The sequence below is a fragment of the Dreissena polymorpha genome, chromosome 7 (assembly GCF_020536995.1).
Source record: "Dreissena polymorpha isolate Duluth1 chromosome 7, UMN_Dpol_1.0, whole genome shotgun sequence".
NCBI lineage: Eukaryota > Metazoa > Mollusca > Bivalvia > Myida > Dreissenidae > Dreissena > Dreissena polymorpha.
In genome coordinates, this window is record NC_068361.1 from 2279096 (window position 1) to 2296884 (window position 17789).

The 17789-nt window shown below is 36.4% G+C and overlaps 1 protein-coding gene across 1 annotated transcript in view; it reads right to left on the bottom strand.

Moving 5' to 3' along the window:
- The window catches only part of LOC127838125 (uncharacterized), a 15604-nt gene extending 4752 nt beyond the window's left edge, over nt 1-10852 (bottom strand). Inside the window, exons 1-8 of the mRNA XM_052365698.1 lie at nt 10706-10852; nt 10134-10317; nt 9110-9218; nt 8735-8920; nt 5568-5682; nt 3098-3245; nt 2023-2157; nt 1336-1557 (exon numbers count right to left, since the gene is read on the bottom strand). Coding sequence (XP_052221658.1) covers nt 1336-1557; nt 2023-2157; nt 3098-3245; nt 5568-5682; nt 8735-8920; nt 9110-9218; nt 10134-10317; nt 10706-10852 — 1246 coding nt within the window. The remainder of the gene's footprint in view (nt 1-1335; nt 1558-2022; nt 2158-3097; nt 3246-5567; nt 5683-8734; nt 8921-9109; nt 9219-10133; nt 10318-10705) is intronic.
- Between the last annotated feature and the right edge of the window lie 6937 nt (nt 10853-17789).

Below are 17789 nucleotides of genomic sequence, written 5' to 3' on the forward strand. Positions count from 1 at the left end.
TGGAGAGCCCGCTCATTTCGTATGAGTTTTCTACAGGTATCATGATATTTTTAAACAAATAATTATTTTTTCAGTAAAGTGCAATCGCGCTTTTGTACGGTTAGAAAAATGTCGGATCAGTACAGGCTCTCCACTTTATCACATTCTAAATGGTGAAATATTTAAAAAGACATCATTAACAATGTTAAATGGGTCGCGCTTTATTCTCCCAATACAGATCTTAAACAGTCACGTGGTATAGGCACCGTGTTATCTAGAGAACGCATTAATCTACCACCATGAAAATCGGTATGCTGGTTACTTGGGAAAATAGGGTGTCTTATGATTTTGAGGTCAACAGTCACACTGTCATAATGGACGTGACATGAATTGTAGGCACGACATCTAGAGCTGACCTACGTTTATGTAAATTAGTATAATAGATACTTGTTTAAAAAAAGGAATGCGTCTTTTGATTTTAGGGTCAACAGCTCAATTGTCAAAGTCACAGGAACTTGAAGCATGAAATGTTAACTAGTTTGTTTCTGCACGATATATACCGACCTAAGATCATGCAAATTGGTATGCCAATTACTTAGAAGGAAAGGTATACGCCCTTCATTTTTGAGGTCATCAAGTCAAATATTCAAATGTCAAGGGCATTGTGTGGTGAAAACCGTTTCTGAGTGCTATCTTGAGAATGGTTACACCTTGAATCATATCAATTTTTTATGTTGCTTATTCTTGAAGGAATGAAGATTTGCATATCTAAAGGTCAAATTTCAAGATCACCTGACATGCAATATTAAAATATCTCTCAATAATTGAACATATTGAAACTTAACTGCACGCATGGGGGGATGCTGTGCAAACATCTATTGTTAAATTATCTGCGCTGTTTCAGTGGAGAGATTGTATTTATTATATTTATTTACTTGGTAAACATGGCCATGACTTATCAAAGATCGTACGACATATTAGCTAACTATCAATCTTAAGCTCACAATAATCATTTGCGATAAATACGTTCCTTAAATAAAGGGCATGTGACGCTGAGCGGGTGAAAGGAAATGAAAGTAATCATTGTTTTTTTTTCAATACATAATGGCAGATATATAATAATTGAGGTAGGTGCTTATCTGTCATATATCTTCAACGATTATATCATACCTTAAATGTATCGTAAGTGTATCGTACACTTTATAATAAGACGGGCTCTATATTTTCAAGTGAAATTAAGTTCTGAACTGCAGCTGAACCTGGATAGATTAGTACTTTTAAGAGACATTTTCAGACTTAATTATAGTAATAACGATAATCTTAGGATGCTTTACGAATTCCAGACTCGGTACGTACATATAGCTTCCAGTACATCCCCCTTATTGCTGTACTGGTTGATTCCAAAGGCGTTGTACACGTCCTCGTTGTACGGTACAACCCCCACCCGGGTCCTATCAGGGGCAATGTCAAGTGTGTCGACAATGGCCTTTACGAACGTTATCTGATCGCGGAAGTCGACAACGTCACTGTTATTCGAGCAGTCGAGGACAAATACAACTTCCGCTGTGTTTCTGGATCCTTGAGGAAAACGTGCAAATGCGAGAAGCAGAAGTAGTGAAACACTCTGTTTAAGTGGACCAGTTCATAATAAACGAAGCCAATCTTAAAATTAAATCTTGTAATTGCGTCTTTTAAGTTAATAGTGAGCACGTGGCTGTGATAAAATGTATCCTGGATCATTGTTTCTCAGAGCAAAAGTCTAAAGGATCTTTTAAGCGGACAGGTTTTATAGTTCTAACTATACCTGTCTCGCAAACTCAGAAAATATTAACAGCCACATTTTAAGTTATGGTAGCAAGAACTAGTTTTCACATAAATATGTAGAGTAGAGATGATGTCAATTTGTTGATGTTCGTTAAACGCTTCAACAACCAAAATCAAGCGCTATTCATAACAGTAATTATTTTAACAAAGACCAGACATTTTTAAATTAAAACAACATTGTTCAATGATTTCATATTAATTCATTATATTAACACATGCCTCTGAATATCTTGTCGAAGCTCCGGTTGATATCGCCCTGTGTCGGCCAAAGGTCGCACCGGTTGAAAAAGCCCATCAAATCATCTTTGAGCAGACGACCACCGGGACAGAACTCGCGGAACATGCGCTCGTAGTCTGAAGCAAAATGGGCGGTGACATTTCCAAGTTGCTTTAACCCATTTAAGCCTAGTGAACTCTCACATCCATCTAATTGGATCAATTTATTTCCAAAATACGGGATGTCTATATATTTATTTCTATATTTAGAATATTTCTTACAAAATTTCCTTTAAGCAAACAGTGCAGACCCTGATGAGACGCCGCATCATGGGTTAATTCAACTCTCAGCTTTATAACCTAAAGGGTTGCTGAGAGCTGCAATTGCATAAATTATCAAAGGCTCTGGGAGTACGTTTATATGGACCATGTCATTTTTAAGAATGGCAAACTGTGTCCAAACAGGACTATGAAAGAAAATTGTATGTATCATCATCCTCGAAAATACACCTTTTACTGTTATAAATGTTTATAAAAATACATTTTTTATACGAGACGAGAAGTTTGATGCATGATAGGAACTTAGAGAGAATATCAATATACATGTATCAGCAAATGCATGAACATTACACATGAAATCTGAATTTATGATGTTACAATACCTTTTGTTAAATAATCATGTTTTCAATAGGTATATAAATCCTCTTATAAGAAAGGTTATGTATTTTTGAAGCCGGTCATTCCATGGCTGAAGAATGGATAGAACTTATTACTCAATGACGCATTCAACACCGACAAACACTTTTATCATAAGCGTCAATTAAACGCATTATATTAACCCATGTATGCCTAGTGGACTCTCCCATCCTAAATTGGATCAATTTATTAGAAAATAGGGATGTTTAGTATATTTATTTCTAAATTTAGAATATTTCGTACATATATCCCTTTAAGCAAACAGCGCAGACCCAGATGAGACGCCGCATCATGCGGCGTCTCATCTGGGTCTACGCTCTTTGCCAAGGCCTTTTTTCTAGACGCTAGGCATAAATGGGTTAATATAAGTGTATATACGTACTCTGTTTGAGGTTCATGAAGCGTTCAACCTCAGTCAGGCTGATCCTGCACGAGTGTTGCATGCTGCCTTGCCGGGCTCGAACCCGCGACACAAGCTCCCTGTAGAATGCCAGAAACCGGGGCCAGGACGCACCGTGCTCAAGTACCGCCTATAAGGGACAATCGGTTTGCTCAGCATGTGTAGCATTAATATGGATCCGTTTTACTGTTTCAATTGTTCGCGATTCCATATCACAATTGTATCGCTATCAGATGAGAACGATTTTGATCAGACTTTGTGTGAAATTGTTGGCGTGGTGAATCCTCTGTGTTGAACTGGACTCATAGTGTTATTGTCTGCATAAGCAATTTGAAAACGGGGATAGGGCGTTGCGTGATAATTGGCTTTTCAAAAACATTTCAACGAAAAAGTATATTCAAAATGGTTGTGAAATCTTATAAGTAGTTACATTTTGATCGGTTATTGGGTTATTTTTTTATACAGTTTAACGGGTAGTTATTTAATTTATCATCAGAGTAAAGCCAGCTGGTGGAAAAGTTAAAATAGTTTATAAAAGATCGTGAGATGTCAGTTCTGTTAAATCGATTTTTTAATGTGAACTTGATCTTATGATGTCAATCGTTGACGTGCAACTGTTAACTTGTGATGCAAATATGAACGTTGACGTGAATTTACAGGCAACTTTGAATCCACTTTACGCCACCTTGCAATCAAATCCCGATCTATAACCTTATCAGCCAATCAGAGCCCAGCATTTTCCGATCTATAACCTCGTCAGCCAAACAGAGCGCAGTACTTTTTTACCCACTCTTAACCATGGACAGTTCGCAATTTTAATAAACAAGATACTTGTCAACGTCCTTTTACTGCATAGAACCAGAGACGTAGATAACAGTTATCTACGTCTCTGATAGAACATTTTAATTATAACGACATATTTTGTGCACTGAAGTTGTTTTGAAATAATAATAAAAAATCCGTTTTAAAGTAATGTAATTAATAGAAAATATATATTATTGCTAAAAATGTGCCTTTTGCGATAATTATGAATAGTTTATCGTTATTTAATTAGATCTTACGAATAGTTGTGTAGGCTAAACTTTACCATATCATTAATATAAATTGAGTATGTGTACATTAAATGCAGATTACTGTTACAATCATTTAAAGAAAAAATTGACACTGTCAAGTAATTTGTATATAAACCGAGGACCCTTACCCAAATGGTTATTATTGAACTTTATTAACTTTGTATTTACATGTTACATGAATTATACACGAATAATTATATAATTTAACAGCGAAATTGTTCTTAAGTTCACAAAATATTCGTAAAGAGAAATTTCAACAAAGAAATTAACACACGTACGTGTGAACTAACGATACCAGTGTGAATTATAGATACTATTTGTGAACTTATGAACACTTTTAACTAGTTCTATCAGTGTGAACCCGTCTCACCATTGTGAAATTTTAATGTGAACTAGTGATGGTAGTGTGAACATGAAATGTCAATATGAACGATTGAGGTAACTGTGAACAAGTAACCATGAGTATGAACTATTGATTTCTATTTCAATTTTTGATGGTAGTGTGAATAAACGATATTCATGTGAATTATTTAGGATAAATTAATACTAGTGAACAAGAGATGTTATTGTGAACTATTGGTGTGAGTGTTAACGTGTGATGTATGTGTTAAATAATGAGACACGTGTGAACTAGTTTTACAAATAGGAAATATTGAATAGTTAGTGTGAACTAGTTTTACACGTAGGAGATATTGAATAAAAACTGCGTTGATTTCAAGTTCTATATTAATGTTGTTTTTTTTTACTTATTAAATTATTTCATTTGCATGGTTGAGTTGGGAATAATGTTGATCAGTTTTGATAAATTCGAATAAATATAGGCGACATCACATACGATTTGTCTTTTAAAATAATATTAATATTTGATTGGGAAGTGTAATTAAACAACTGGACCCGTATTCACCAGCCTATTCTAAGAATTAAGACTAAGAATACAGAATATGAGCCGCGCTCTGTTAAAAGGGAATTTAATGAATGCGCGTAAAGTGTCATCCCAGACTAGCCTGTGCAGGCTAACCAGGGACGACACTTTTCTACAAAACCTAATAATTGCTTAAAAGAGACTCTCTTTAAACGAAAAATATCATTAAAGCGGAAAGTGTCGTCTCTGATTAGCCTGTGAGGACTGCACAAGCTAATCTGGGACGACACTTAACGCACATGCATTCAACCCCCTTTTCACAGAGCGAGGCCCATGTTCGTGTTGTAATGTTGCGAAAGTGCGTTAATACTTAGTCAATCTACGTATTTATCATCTCAAACCACATAATCCGTCGATTGAATCAATTAAGACATCAGCAATATGTTTATCCTGTATGAACTCACAATCTGAAGTATTTTTGCTGTGACATGTCTATTTTTATTCTGATCAAACGTACCTTCTTTTTGAGACGTCGGATAAACGCACGCACTCGCCATCCGCGGAACACACGCTGTATTACGACGGCCGCCCTATATCTGCGCATGCGTTCCATGCGACGGAAGTGGTATTGGCTGTGAAAGGGAGTGGTGCACAGGTGTATGTAAAATTCATTTCAGCTGGTCATTTAACGAATTAAACATAGTACTTTTCATATTTTTGTTGTATACTTTATAAAACTGTGTACATTTTTCTTATATGTGAAAAGCACACACGACTATGGAACAAATTTAACCCATTAATGCCTGGCGTCCTGAAAAAAGGACATTGCAAACAGCGTATACCCAGATGAGACGCCGCATGATGCGGCGTCTCATCTGGGTCTGCGCTGTTTGCTTAAATGAATGTCTTTATGAAATATTCTAAATATAGAAATAAATATACTTGACAGCCCCTAATTTTGGAAATAAATTAATCCAATTTTGAAGGATGGGAGAGTCCACTGGGCATAAATGGGTTAATAATGCATTCATGCAAGAGTCAAGCTCAGTGGAACAAACTATACATTAACAGTATGCGGTTTTGTTCTTTGTTTCGGAACATTCATAGACGGATTGTTTTGCAGTTTTACAATTCAGATAGATGAATTTTTTAGTTTGCTTGAAATGTCGCCACATCACGATGCTTTAAATGTCAGACATTACGGATTATACGTGTCTGTCTGTCCACCCGTACACTCGTCTATGCATGCGTACATATATTTTTTGGATTCAACGCGTATTTCAATTTTGTCAACCCAACGTTCAACCCAACCAACACGCCAGAACGAAAATCAGAAGTGTAAATGCGACGATTTGTAACCGCCAGAAAGACAACACGACAAATAAATCCCTCGTTATTTCGTTCACCCATTTTGGTGTAATGGCGCCTAAGACTTGTATGTTAGCGGGTTTGAAAGGGGTTCACTATCCGCCAAAACGACAATTATGAAATTTGTCGTTCTTTCGTGTTGAAGGGCGACAACACGCGGTGAATATATTTTTCGTTTTGACATGTTGTTTGTCGTCCTTCAAACCGACAATAAGTAGGAAATAGACCGCCGTATGGGGTATATTGCGAGCGTTCAACATATTACATTTAAAATAACAAAGTTTCACAAACACATGCTTTTAAACATGCAGAACTGTGAACATAAATTTACGGGCATAGTCAGAGGGGGTAATCACGTGAAAGTCAAGATGGCGACGTCCATGCCAATGCAGGTATTTGTCGCCGCTTTATACCCTTTAATACTTTTGTTTAATGTTTAAATGACGCCGACTTTCAAGCCATATCAATAAGAAAGTTATTAGCGATTATTTCATATTCAATTTCACTTTATATCTCGACTTTACTGGCTGCCAATTTTCTTAGTGGAGTTGTAATTAGGTCATTCCGCTAACAAATTTCGCAGCGAGCAAAGTCGAGGTAAAGAGCGATTATTTATTTTAAAAAAACGCTAATCCCTTTTTTGCTGATATTGCTGGAAAGTGAGCGGCATTTAAACAAATAATACAATAAATTAAGGTTATAAAACTGCGTAAGATACCTGTCTCGGTATGGACGTCGCCATCTTGTCTATCACGTGATTACCCCCATCTGATATTGTATGATGTATCTCAATGACACAGACAATATGTGGACTCTACCTGCATGCTAACAATAACAAAATTACGGTACTACGGACGATCATGTATACTCATGCATAAGAAAAAGACAACAAAACACATATAAAATCAGCATAAAACTAGACTTCTAGAGATACAATTTAAAATAATCCACGGACGCATGTTATACAGAAACGTATCTACCGGTAAGTGTGGCATGCACGACAATGTGAATTAAGGGAGCGATTTCATAGCTCTGGGCGGTGAAAATTATAGTTTGTAACACTAACGCTTTCCATGTTTTTTTTATCACGTCTTTTTGTCATTTGTAAGGTTTGGACTGAACGTGGCTTGTACAAAATTAACCTTATCAAGCATATCTTATATAATAAGAAATCGACAATCCAAAAAAATGTACGTTACAGATACACAGCAAAGGCATACAAAGTTTTTATACAAAAAAAAAACACAAAAAACTTTTTATTCCTTTGTAGAGATGTGTTGTTTTTGTTGTTTTTGTTTTAAACAGTGCAGCAGTCCCTTTCAGCACAATGTATAGTACGACATTGGGGTTGTTTTGATGCATTAAGAATCTCGACAAAAGCAGTTTCAATCGTATGTTTTATCAAGTAACAATGGCTATTCGTTATTTAATTGATGTGCAAACCAGTTTCAACGAATGCGTAAATCTATAACACCCATTATACATTTTTTAAATAATTAAAGACTTACTTATTTCTGGCATGTTACTTTAATCGATTTTTTTGGCAATAGCGAGACGTGTTTTTATTTTCTCATAACTAATCATATTTGTTACGTTCCTGGCTAAATACGAGTTGGACTGCGTACAAACTCTTAATTGTAAATTGATATACCCAAAAGTATGTAGAGTATTGCATGATGTATAGGGCTTATAAGGCAAATAAAAGTGAATGGAAATTCAGATCAATTACACAAAATGTAAATAATTATAATACTAGTATTTGAACTCGAAGCATTGGCATTTACAACAATGAAATATTTTAGGTGCATGCATAAAAGTTAACTTTTTCAATATGAAACGCTGTGTGGGCATGCGTTTAGTGCATATAATGTGTTTAAACAACGGAAAACCCGTATGCGCATGCGTTACATGTACACTTTGTGCGTTTGTGAGACTTACGCGTAGAAATCAGCGTTCGGGCGTGGATATTCATTTAATGTTGGTAGAATGGCCGACCTATGTATAATAAATATATTACTTAATTAATAGAGATCTCCAAGTATTGCATTAGGGAAACATTATGTTATTGTGTTAGGAAAGGTAACTCAAACAAGGAGAGGTAAATTTATTTTATTTTATTACTTTATTCATTATTCCTTTAACATTTTTTAAAATTATATTTACAATGTTAAACTATTAACAATAATGCTTTTATAACTTACAAAAACAAAAAATCATCTTATTCTGTAAGTATCCTTGTTGATTAAAACGTTTTGTTCACAATTAAGTCCAGTCATCGAAAAAAGGAAAAAGTGATCAGTTATCTAAATCAGTTACTCAGTTGTTGACGAGGATTTCAAACTTCCGGTTTGGTACAAAGGAACCGCTTTTGTGCGAGTCGATCCTCTGTCTTCGAGGTACTTGTCCCTACTTCCGGTTGCCATGCACAGCATGTACTCGTCCTCCCAGAGCCACTTCCGCGGAGGGGTTTCCGGTTTAGGTTTCTCTTTTTTATTGATTTCTCTAAAATAGTGAAGAGAGCGAGAATTACCGGTAGTGGCAGAAGCTATATCAGCACCGTGGCCATGCCGGCAACATCAGCCGGGTGGTTGCACGGCAAAGGTTCTTTGTTAAATTGAGTTCCCCATATAAGAACTTACAGATGAAGTTATATTTACGTTAACAACAGTTATTGCTAAAAAAAATGAGTACCTTATCATGTAAATGTCGCCATATTTCGAATTGGACACATACTTCCGCGCTTTAAATTTCAGATCTGATGTATCGACGTCAGTTGGCAGAGTTTTGTCGTAAAATATTCCTGAAACATGAAACTTAATGCTCAGCGTGTAATTTTTGACATAGTGCGTAGGTTGTATTATTTTTTGAATTTCGAAGTTAACGAGGGCCGTCCGTGCCTAACAGCTCATAGGAAGACATGCAGTGTCTCTCTGCACTCCAACCACATTAACTTCCCAGACTCCCGAAAGTAGAGATGAATTTTGAAATAAATCAGCAATTTCCAGGTATTTACATGTTATTGAAAGATACCGGTGATCAGTTTTTGAGGTGGTCTTGTGCTGAGGCTGAAAAAGTAAGAACCCGGTGGAAGCCCAACCTGCCCGGTATGGTGACCAATAATCAAGCTCACATGCGCTTAGAGAAGGGATTAAACTGTGGTCGCCAAGGAGAGATGCGGGTTTACAAACCACTGCGCCTACAGGAAAACCGTGGGTATTGACATTTAAATTCGTATCTAAGCGGTAAAGGGTTAAATACGTGTCTAAGTGGTAAAGGGTCCATTACCTATAAATAAGTGGTAAAGGGTAAAAAAGTCTTCCTCTTAAATGAAATCGCTGTTTTATCTTTGTTTTGAGCGTATGCATGTATGTGTGTTTAATTATAATTAAAAAATGCATGACTCTCTTGATGACAAAATGTTCACAACCATTAAGGTACGGATATATACATCAGTAAAAACAGAATATTTGTTTAAGGCCATTATTTGTGACAATTAAATTAAGTTATTTGCAATTCATTATAAGTTCTTTGTGACACAATTGGTGTTTTACGTTTATTTAAATGTTATTACAATAGGGTTGTATTATGATCATTCGCCAGTGCAACTTTAACTGTTCGTTTGGGCTTCAAAATTCAAAACCACAATACAACGTTATATCATTATTCTCCGGTAATTAATAAATATGCAAGATATACTGGCACTTTCGGTACTTACTGAGGGTTCCTTTTGTTTTTTTCTGCTTCGGTGGTTTCTCCTGCCACGGCCGCTGTCGGTCGAGCCGCTGAAGTCTGCGAGCGTCGAGCTGATTTAGACTGAGTCGCGTGCGCGTCAGGAGTGGCGGTGGACTCCGATCCTTCTGGACGCTTGTTTTCATCTTGCTCGGTACGCAGGATGCTCTCTGCACAATAGCAGTGATGTGTAAAATATGAGGAATATGATGTGTTATATAACGAGAAAATCTTATACTTAATACGCATCATCATCATTATATAATTTCCAACTATTTAACGCGTTAAATATACATGTGTAATCATACCACTTATTGTGAGTCGCACATAATACGTACTAATACTTTATTTTGCATAAAATAGTCAATGAAATGACACAGGTCCTATGCGGGATTTCAAATTTTCCCACCATACACAATTGCTACAAACTTGATGTATATATTGTATCCTAGATTATTATTTAAATATATATTTTGATAATTCAGAAAAAGTATTGACCGCCTTCTAAACTTCTTGGAAGATTGAACAATCGGATTCAGATTGGTAACAAACGGTTACCTTCTTTTTAAAGAGTGGATTTCTGGCGGGAGATGGACTTCTGCCGATTCTAGGCGACATCACGTGACGGTCTTCCACGTAACTCGTTTGGTAGAGAGCGTGCTTCCGGAGTATTGTCGTCTCGCTCATTGGTCGATCAGAGGCCATGGTGCTGGAGATTAGCACGTGCAATTTATACATTGAGCATCGCTCTGGGAAAATTGGGTTAAATAAAGGACCAACTAATTGTTGTTAATGAAAATTCAATACTGCTCCAGCAGCTGGAGTTTCACTTCTTTATATTAATACGTGTGCGTTAAGTGTCGTCCCATATTAGCCTGTGTACTTCGCACATGCTTATCAGGGACGACACACAGTTTCCGCATGAACTGGATTTTCTCCGAGAAGAGGCTTTATTTAAATAAATACCATTATAGCGGAAAGTGTCGTCCCTGATCCGCACAGGCTAATCAAAGACGACTTTTTACACACATGCTCTAAGTCCAGCTTTCCCAGAACGAGGATCCAATTATCAACAAATTACCGAGTTTTGCAATTATCAATAGGCTGTCTTGCTTGCGCTATAGTTGGTACATGAGCGTCTCACCACAACGACCTGGGTTCAATTCCCATGAGAATGTGAGTTTAGGTTGGTGGTCACAATACTTGGCCGGAGGGCTATCCCCCTGGAGTCCAATTACACAAACATCACAAGGCGTCGTCTTTTTTTTTCAATAAAAGTTCAAAATTCAAAAGTTAATACATCATACATGCATCTCTCAATATCATCTTGGGGGGGGGGGTATGTCGTGGTTTGTGTGTTTTTATCCGTAAAATTAACTTAAAATCCTGGTATATTTGTTTAAATTAAGTGTTAATTGGAAACAACATTGATATACATGTCTTTATGTCTGTTAAATGGCTTAGGATCCCGTATAATACTATTGGGATCTAAAGTCCTACCTGTCTATTTACTCCGGGACTCATACTAATTAAGAAGACCGCATGTCCTTTCTTCGGGGCACGCTTTTAGTTTAAAGTCCCGAATATGTTCGACGCCCCCCCCCCCTTATTTATCTTTCATGGGTTTAATTATAAGTTGTTTTAAAACATATTTTTGCGTACCTTTGTTACTTAACTTGTTGTGTTAGCTTTTTTGTATTCCCCGTTTTAAAAGCAGTTATTTGTTAACGTTTGAGCGTGTTCGGTCAAAATGTATAGCAGGCATTTTGGTATTAATTTCAGTTCAAATGTAGAAATAAACAAGCAAATTTGTTGAATTGATATCCCCCGCCAATATGCTTCTGGACACATGGCATTTGACACTCAAAAAAGCATTTATTCAAGATACAAAGGGCAATAACTCCGTCATTAACGGATGGTGTACAATGCCATTTGGCGTGCATCATCCTCTTATCCATATATATATATACTCATAACAAGTTTCAATGAAATCCGCCAAAGCACTTCCAAGATATGGCTCCGGACGGACGGAAAGACGGACGGAAGGACGGAAAGACGGACGGACGGACAACGCCAAAACAATATCCCTCCGCCTATGGCGGGTGATAACAAATGAAAACAATAAAACATGACATAAATAAATATTAAGACACTTATGAAAATTCCGTCTTTTAAGTTGATATAGGTGAAAATTACAGATTTTGCAATAAAATAATCAAGACTGACTAATTTCCTGTTACAACGTTTTTATAACTTATTCTTACTTCTGATATATAACTACACGTTAGTATCCGCAATATTTCGAAATATTAAATACACGGATTAATTCGAAAATTCCTTTAACCGTGTGACACCATGCCACTAATCCAAGGGTCTGTACGAATCTGTTATGCAGGTATTCTTCTGTCGACAACTGCCCTTGTCACCCACACAAATTGCCGCGACGGCATGCATAACTGATGGACGGACGTAGAGGCCCGCCAACCGTGTCTCTCGACTTACTCCTATGAAATGTACCCTCATAGGTCGATATCAATAAGTCTTCTGCGTGAATTGTGGTGCAGGTGTCCAAAGCAAAACATAAAATATATAAGCCGTGTTCTGGGAAAACGGGGCTTAATGTACGTGCGTATTGTCACCCCGGATTAGCCTGTGCAGTCCGCACAGGCTTATCAGAAATACACATTCATCTTCCATAGAATGTTTCGTTTAAATGAAGAGTTTTCTTTAAGTTAACGAAAATGCAATTTAGGTGGAAAGTGTCGTCCCTGATTTGCCTGTGCCGACTGCACAGTCTAACCTAAGAGACACTTGACGCACATGCATTAAGCCCCGTTTTCTCAGAACGCGGCACATATATCCCGCTATAAGTTTCAATATCAATTACTATTGATGGTATTGATATAATTATTTATGATACAACAATTGAACGGAATACTGTCATGACCAATAACTTTCATATCCCGCTTTTGTCAAATGAAGAATTCTGTATTTGATATATTAACACTAATGCATGAACGTTTGTGCACCAAACCCGGACTATTCGTGTCTTGTTCTGTGAAAACTGGGCTTAATTCATGTGCGTAAAGTGTCGTCCCAGATTAGCCTGTGCAATCCGCACAGGCTAATCAGAGACGACACTTTCCGCTTTAATGGTATTTTTAGTTTCAAGGAAGTCCCTCCTTACCGAAAATCAAGTTTAGGCGGAAAGTGTCGTCCTTTATTAGCATGTGCGGACTGGCTAATCTGGGGCGACACTTTACGCACATGTGCATTATGCCCAGTTTTATCAGAACAAGACACGCTTGTGCACCAAACCCGGGCTATTATGATAAAGGAATTAATGTGGATATCACTTTGTAATTTATTGAGCTACTAAATAGTTTAAACAAAAAAGTACTAAAACAACTCTCCGTGTTTTGTGTCAAATTCCTTTAAATGCGATAAAATATCTTATATATGTAACACAAGTTAAGGGTTTTTTCCTTCACAAAGAAAACAAATGCACAATAGTATATTTCTTATTGCAATTTTGAAACTAAGTCATCATTGTGTTAGCGCAAAGGTTAACCGTGTGATTCTCACGCAAATTATTTTATATTTTATACTGTTTATTTCATTTGATCTAAATACGACATGATGCATTCTTTATATTGATTGCAAACGCATGTTATTGTTATTATAATATAGTTTTAGTATTAATGATAATGAGCTATAAATGTTTAAATTGAACGTATAATGTTCTGTTTTTTCTGATAAAAGAATGATGTTTAAATAAATATATAAATAAAAAAACGATAATATCAATGTCAACAAAATCATCCTCATCGTAGTCGTCGACATCGTCGTAATTATTATTAAATATCGTGGTCATCATCATCATCATTAATATGAGTATTATACTTGTAGCTGTGACGTCACTCCAAGACGGGCCTCCACTGTTGCCTTTACCTCGTTCCAGTCAATCATTCGTTACTAATTAGCAATTATTATTATTTATACGCGACTTAACGATTCAAAGAACATAGGCCCAATCAATTTAACTCGCTTAATAATTGATAGACTAATATTCAAGTATATTGTTACATGATCCAACGGAAAAAGCCAGATATGTGTTTTCTGTAAAGAAAACGGATTGTCAGTACGTCAGATGACATCAGATTACCAACGCAATTACAGCTACTTTCTATAGAATATTTCTTCATGACTTATTCAGTAATACTTGAATGTTGTCGTTAACATTTTTGTAAACCCTTTCAGCGCTGGAACCAAATTTTAAAGGCCTTTGCATACAGTTTGGATCCAGATGAGACGCCATTGAACGTGGCGTCTCATCAGGATCCAATCTGTTTGCTATTCTGGTAGTATTCTTTGAAAAAAAAATCGAAGAAAATTATAACTTTATAAATTCAGCAGACGACATTTTAGCAGACGACAAATTTCACAGCATGCAAAGGGTTAATAAAGTGTCCATGAAGTGCAGTTATATGGCAAAACTGCACCACGCGATGAAACTAACAACAACCACACTCAAGGAGTAATCCACAGCTCTGACCCCTTATAGCACCCTTAAGGTAATTTGTGCATTCAAATGTGGTGATAATTCACATGGGCGCTTTGAAGATTGCTAAATGCTATTAAAGGAAACATATCATCGATAGGACATAACTGTAAAACGAATTTGGACGGCATTAAGGAATAATACTAAAATTATGCATATAAGCTTTTGCCAATGTGCTCCAAGAATTTGGGAATTCTATAGTCCATCACGATATACTCTTGAATATAAAAGAAGTCAAGCGTGATGCAGTAAACAAAATACAACTAAATTAAAACAAAGTTTGTTAAATTGTTGAATTTCTATATGGAACAATATAATGTCTTGCTCAAACGCTCATACGTAATATGTTATCTTTATTAATTTTACATAAACCGACGGTGCAATATAGTGTTTCCGAAATACGAAACGTAACCATTACTATATGGAAGAAACATGCCTGAAGTCATTGGAACCAATTAAATTCTCTTAAATAATATATACGGAAATCATAATGCGGAACGGATACGGTGACAGGTCGATCTATCTTCCGGCTGTCCTACAGCGAGCTTATCATTAATTATGCAGGAACGCTTTAAGCATGGAAATCAAAAGTTTTGTCCTTCATCGGAACGTGCGTATCATCGGGGACACGAGTCAGTCCTTAGAAATGCTTACTGGAAAAGAACATCGCTTGACGGTCAAATTTGAACTGGCAATGATTTATATGCTAGTTTAGTTTATCTGTTTAATTTATCTCGATTTCATCGACAGCTTAGGGCTTATTGAAACGCTCTAGTGTACATTTCCTGGGTAGAACCAGTACTTAGGTTGAGATTAATAGAAAACTCCGACAGTGAGGGTCGAACCCGTGACCCCGGTCGGTAGGCGGACACAATATTCCCTACGGGAAAGGGCAAACGTTTGCTTCTAGAGGTTCCATGTTCGATCCCTAGCGTAGTCACATTTTATGTCTATCTTTTGTTCTTGTTATTTTAATTAATTTAAAATTATTCTTAATATTACAGTTTTGTTAGAAAGTAATTTACAGATATTTTAAAAATACGAAAATCTTTCAAGAAGCCCCTTTAAGGCCCTGTCCTAGAGTAATTGTGTTTGAAGAGTGATAAGTAGGCTATAGTCTCTTTTAAACTTGAAGTTTTGTATCATACAATATAGACCGGAACTAACTAAGTGTATATGGACATGACTTGATTAGAAAAAAAACTTCAGTCAGGTTTAGCATTGTAGATGTACACGTTTGTGATTGAATTGATCGTATCACTGTTCGCAGATGATGCTTATTTTTGGAATAGTGGGAACGCATTCAGGATTTTTTAACTATTGCACGGTAGTCTAAAAAAGATGATGTTGATCTGCATCGAGCTCATTTGACCCTTACTCTAACATCCATGATGTACACTGTAATGCCCCTACGGAGTGGACATAATGCTTGTCATGGAGGCATTATGCTCTGAACTTGTTCGTCCGTACGTCTCTAACTCCTTACGAACGTCATAAAGCTTGCGTTTTCAACTCCTCTTTAACGGCTGGTGGATCTCGCTCAGCCTCTATTCCGCCATTTTTGCGTTCGGGCTTATCAAGTGCGATAGGATTATATGGGTACAGCCCGTGTTCTTAATCAGTTTTTATCCCTTAGATACGTATTTTCACGCATTTTAATTTCCTTAGCAAGTTAAATGTAATTAAAGACCTTTCTTACTGATTTCAAGTTTTAAATGTTTCATTTCCAACCCTGAGATATTGATTAGCAGCAAACAGCATTAAACCTGAACAGACTGCGAGTAACTCGCAGGCTGTTCTGGTTTTATGCTGTTAACACATAGCCATTTTCACTTAGCTTCTGAGAAAGAAAGGGTTAATCAGCTGTTGGGTTCGTACATTAAATATCCAGCTCTAATGAACACTTTTAAATGATCTAAATCAGACAAACCCCGGTAGATCCGTGAAATATTCATGGACTCTCTGTTCCTAACCATATCACAGAAAGCTCATGAATATTGAAGCCGTAATTATGAGTTTGTACTCCAGTTCAAAGCCTTATAGATAGTGAATTATATAGCCTCAATTTTTAACGATTTATTCTCCACGCGAAAAAACGGGAAACAAAAATATATCTTATGAATATCTATCAAAGATTAAACGATGGTTATTCAACGCGTGTGCGCTTAATTTCCTATGAAGATCCATAAAATTCCCAATAGCGTTTAACAAACTAACTGTAAATATTTGAGTGCGAACGAAGGGTATCATATACAATGTCAACAGGTTATTAAACACATTTTTCATCACTTACTTTTCTACAAGAAATCATCATGCTCATCGTCATCGTGATCATCATAATCATCATCATCATAATCATTATCATCATAATCATCTAATCACTATCATCATCGTCTTCATTTCCAATTCAAGTGAGACCTCTCGTTTAACGGTAGGCACTGCGTTCAAAAGTAAAATAGTGTTAGATATTTCACCTTCCAGATCGGGTTCGATTTCCAGTTTGTAACCTTTTCTTATTGTATGCTCATGCGTTATTTTCTACATAATTGAATTTTAAATACATGTTTTTAAGTCAATTTTAGTATAAAACTAACGACTTAAAATCACAACAATATTTGACCGTCATCACTTGTTAATAAGTCAATAGTGGTATGATACAGCTATGCTCGAAACCGCTCATACCTCTACGTTGTTGTTGTACAGCAATCTTGTGTTGATATTCTTCATCGGATCATGATGAAAAAAGCTATGAAATCTCCACAAGTGCATGCATTTCGGAACTCTGTTGAATGTGTTGATTGAATGTTGCTCTACGGTGCATATTGCATTGCACTCATTAACTATTAATGAAAGAAACCAATGAGCAATATTAGTGATAATTATTATTTGTCATTCTGAATTGTGTTTCAAATTATGCAAAAGCATTGAAATCGCGCCACTCAATATTCTAGAAGGCCTTCGAGATTAGTATTCACGAGTGCTTACATTTCTGCTTGACAGATCCGAGGTAATTATCATTTACATGTAGTTATACGATCCACGTTCTGGGAAAACGGGGCTTAACCCTTTGCATGCTGGGAA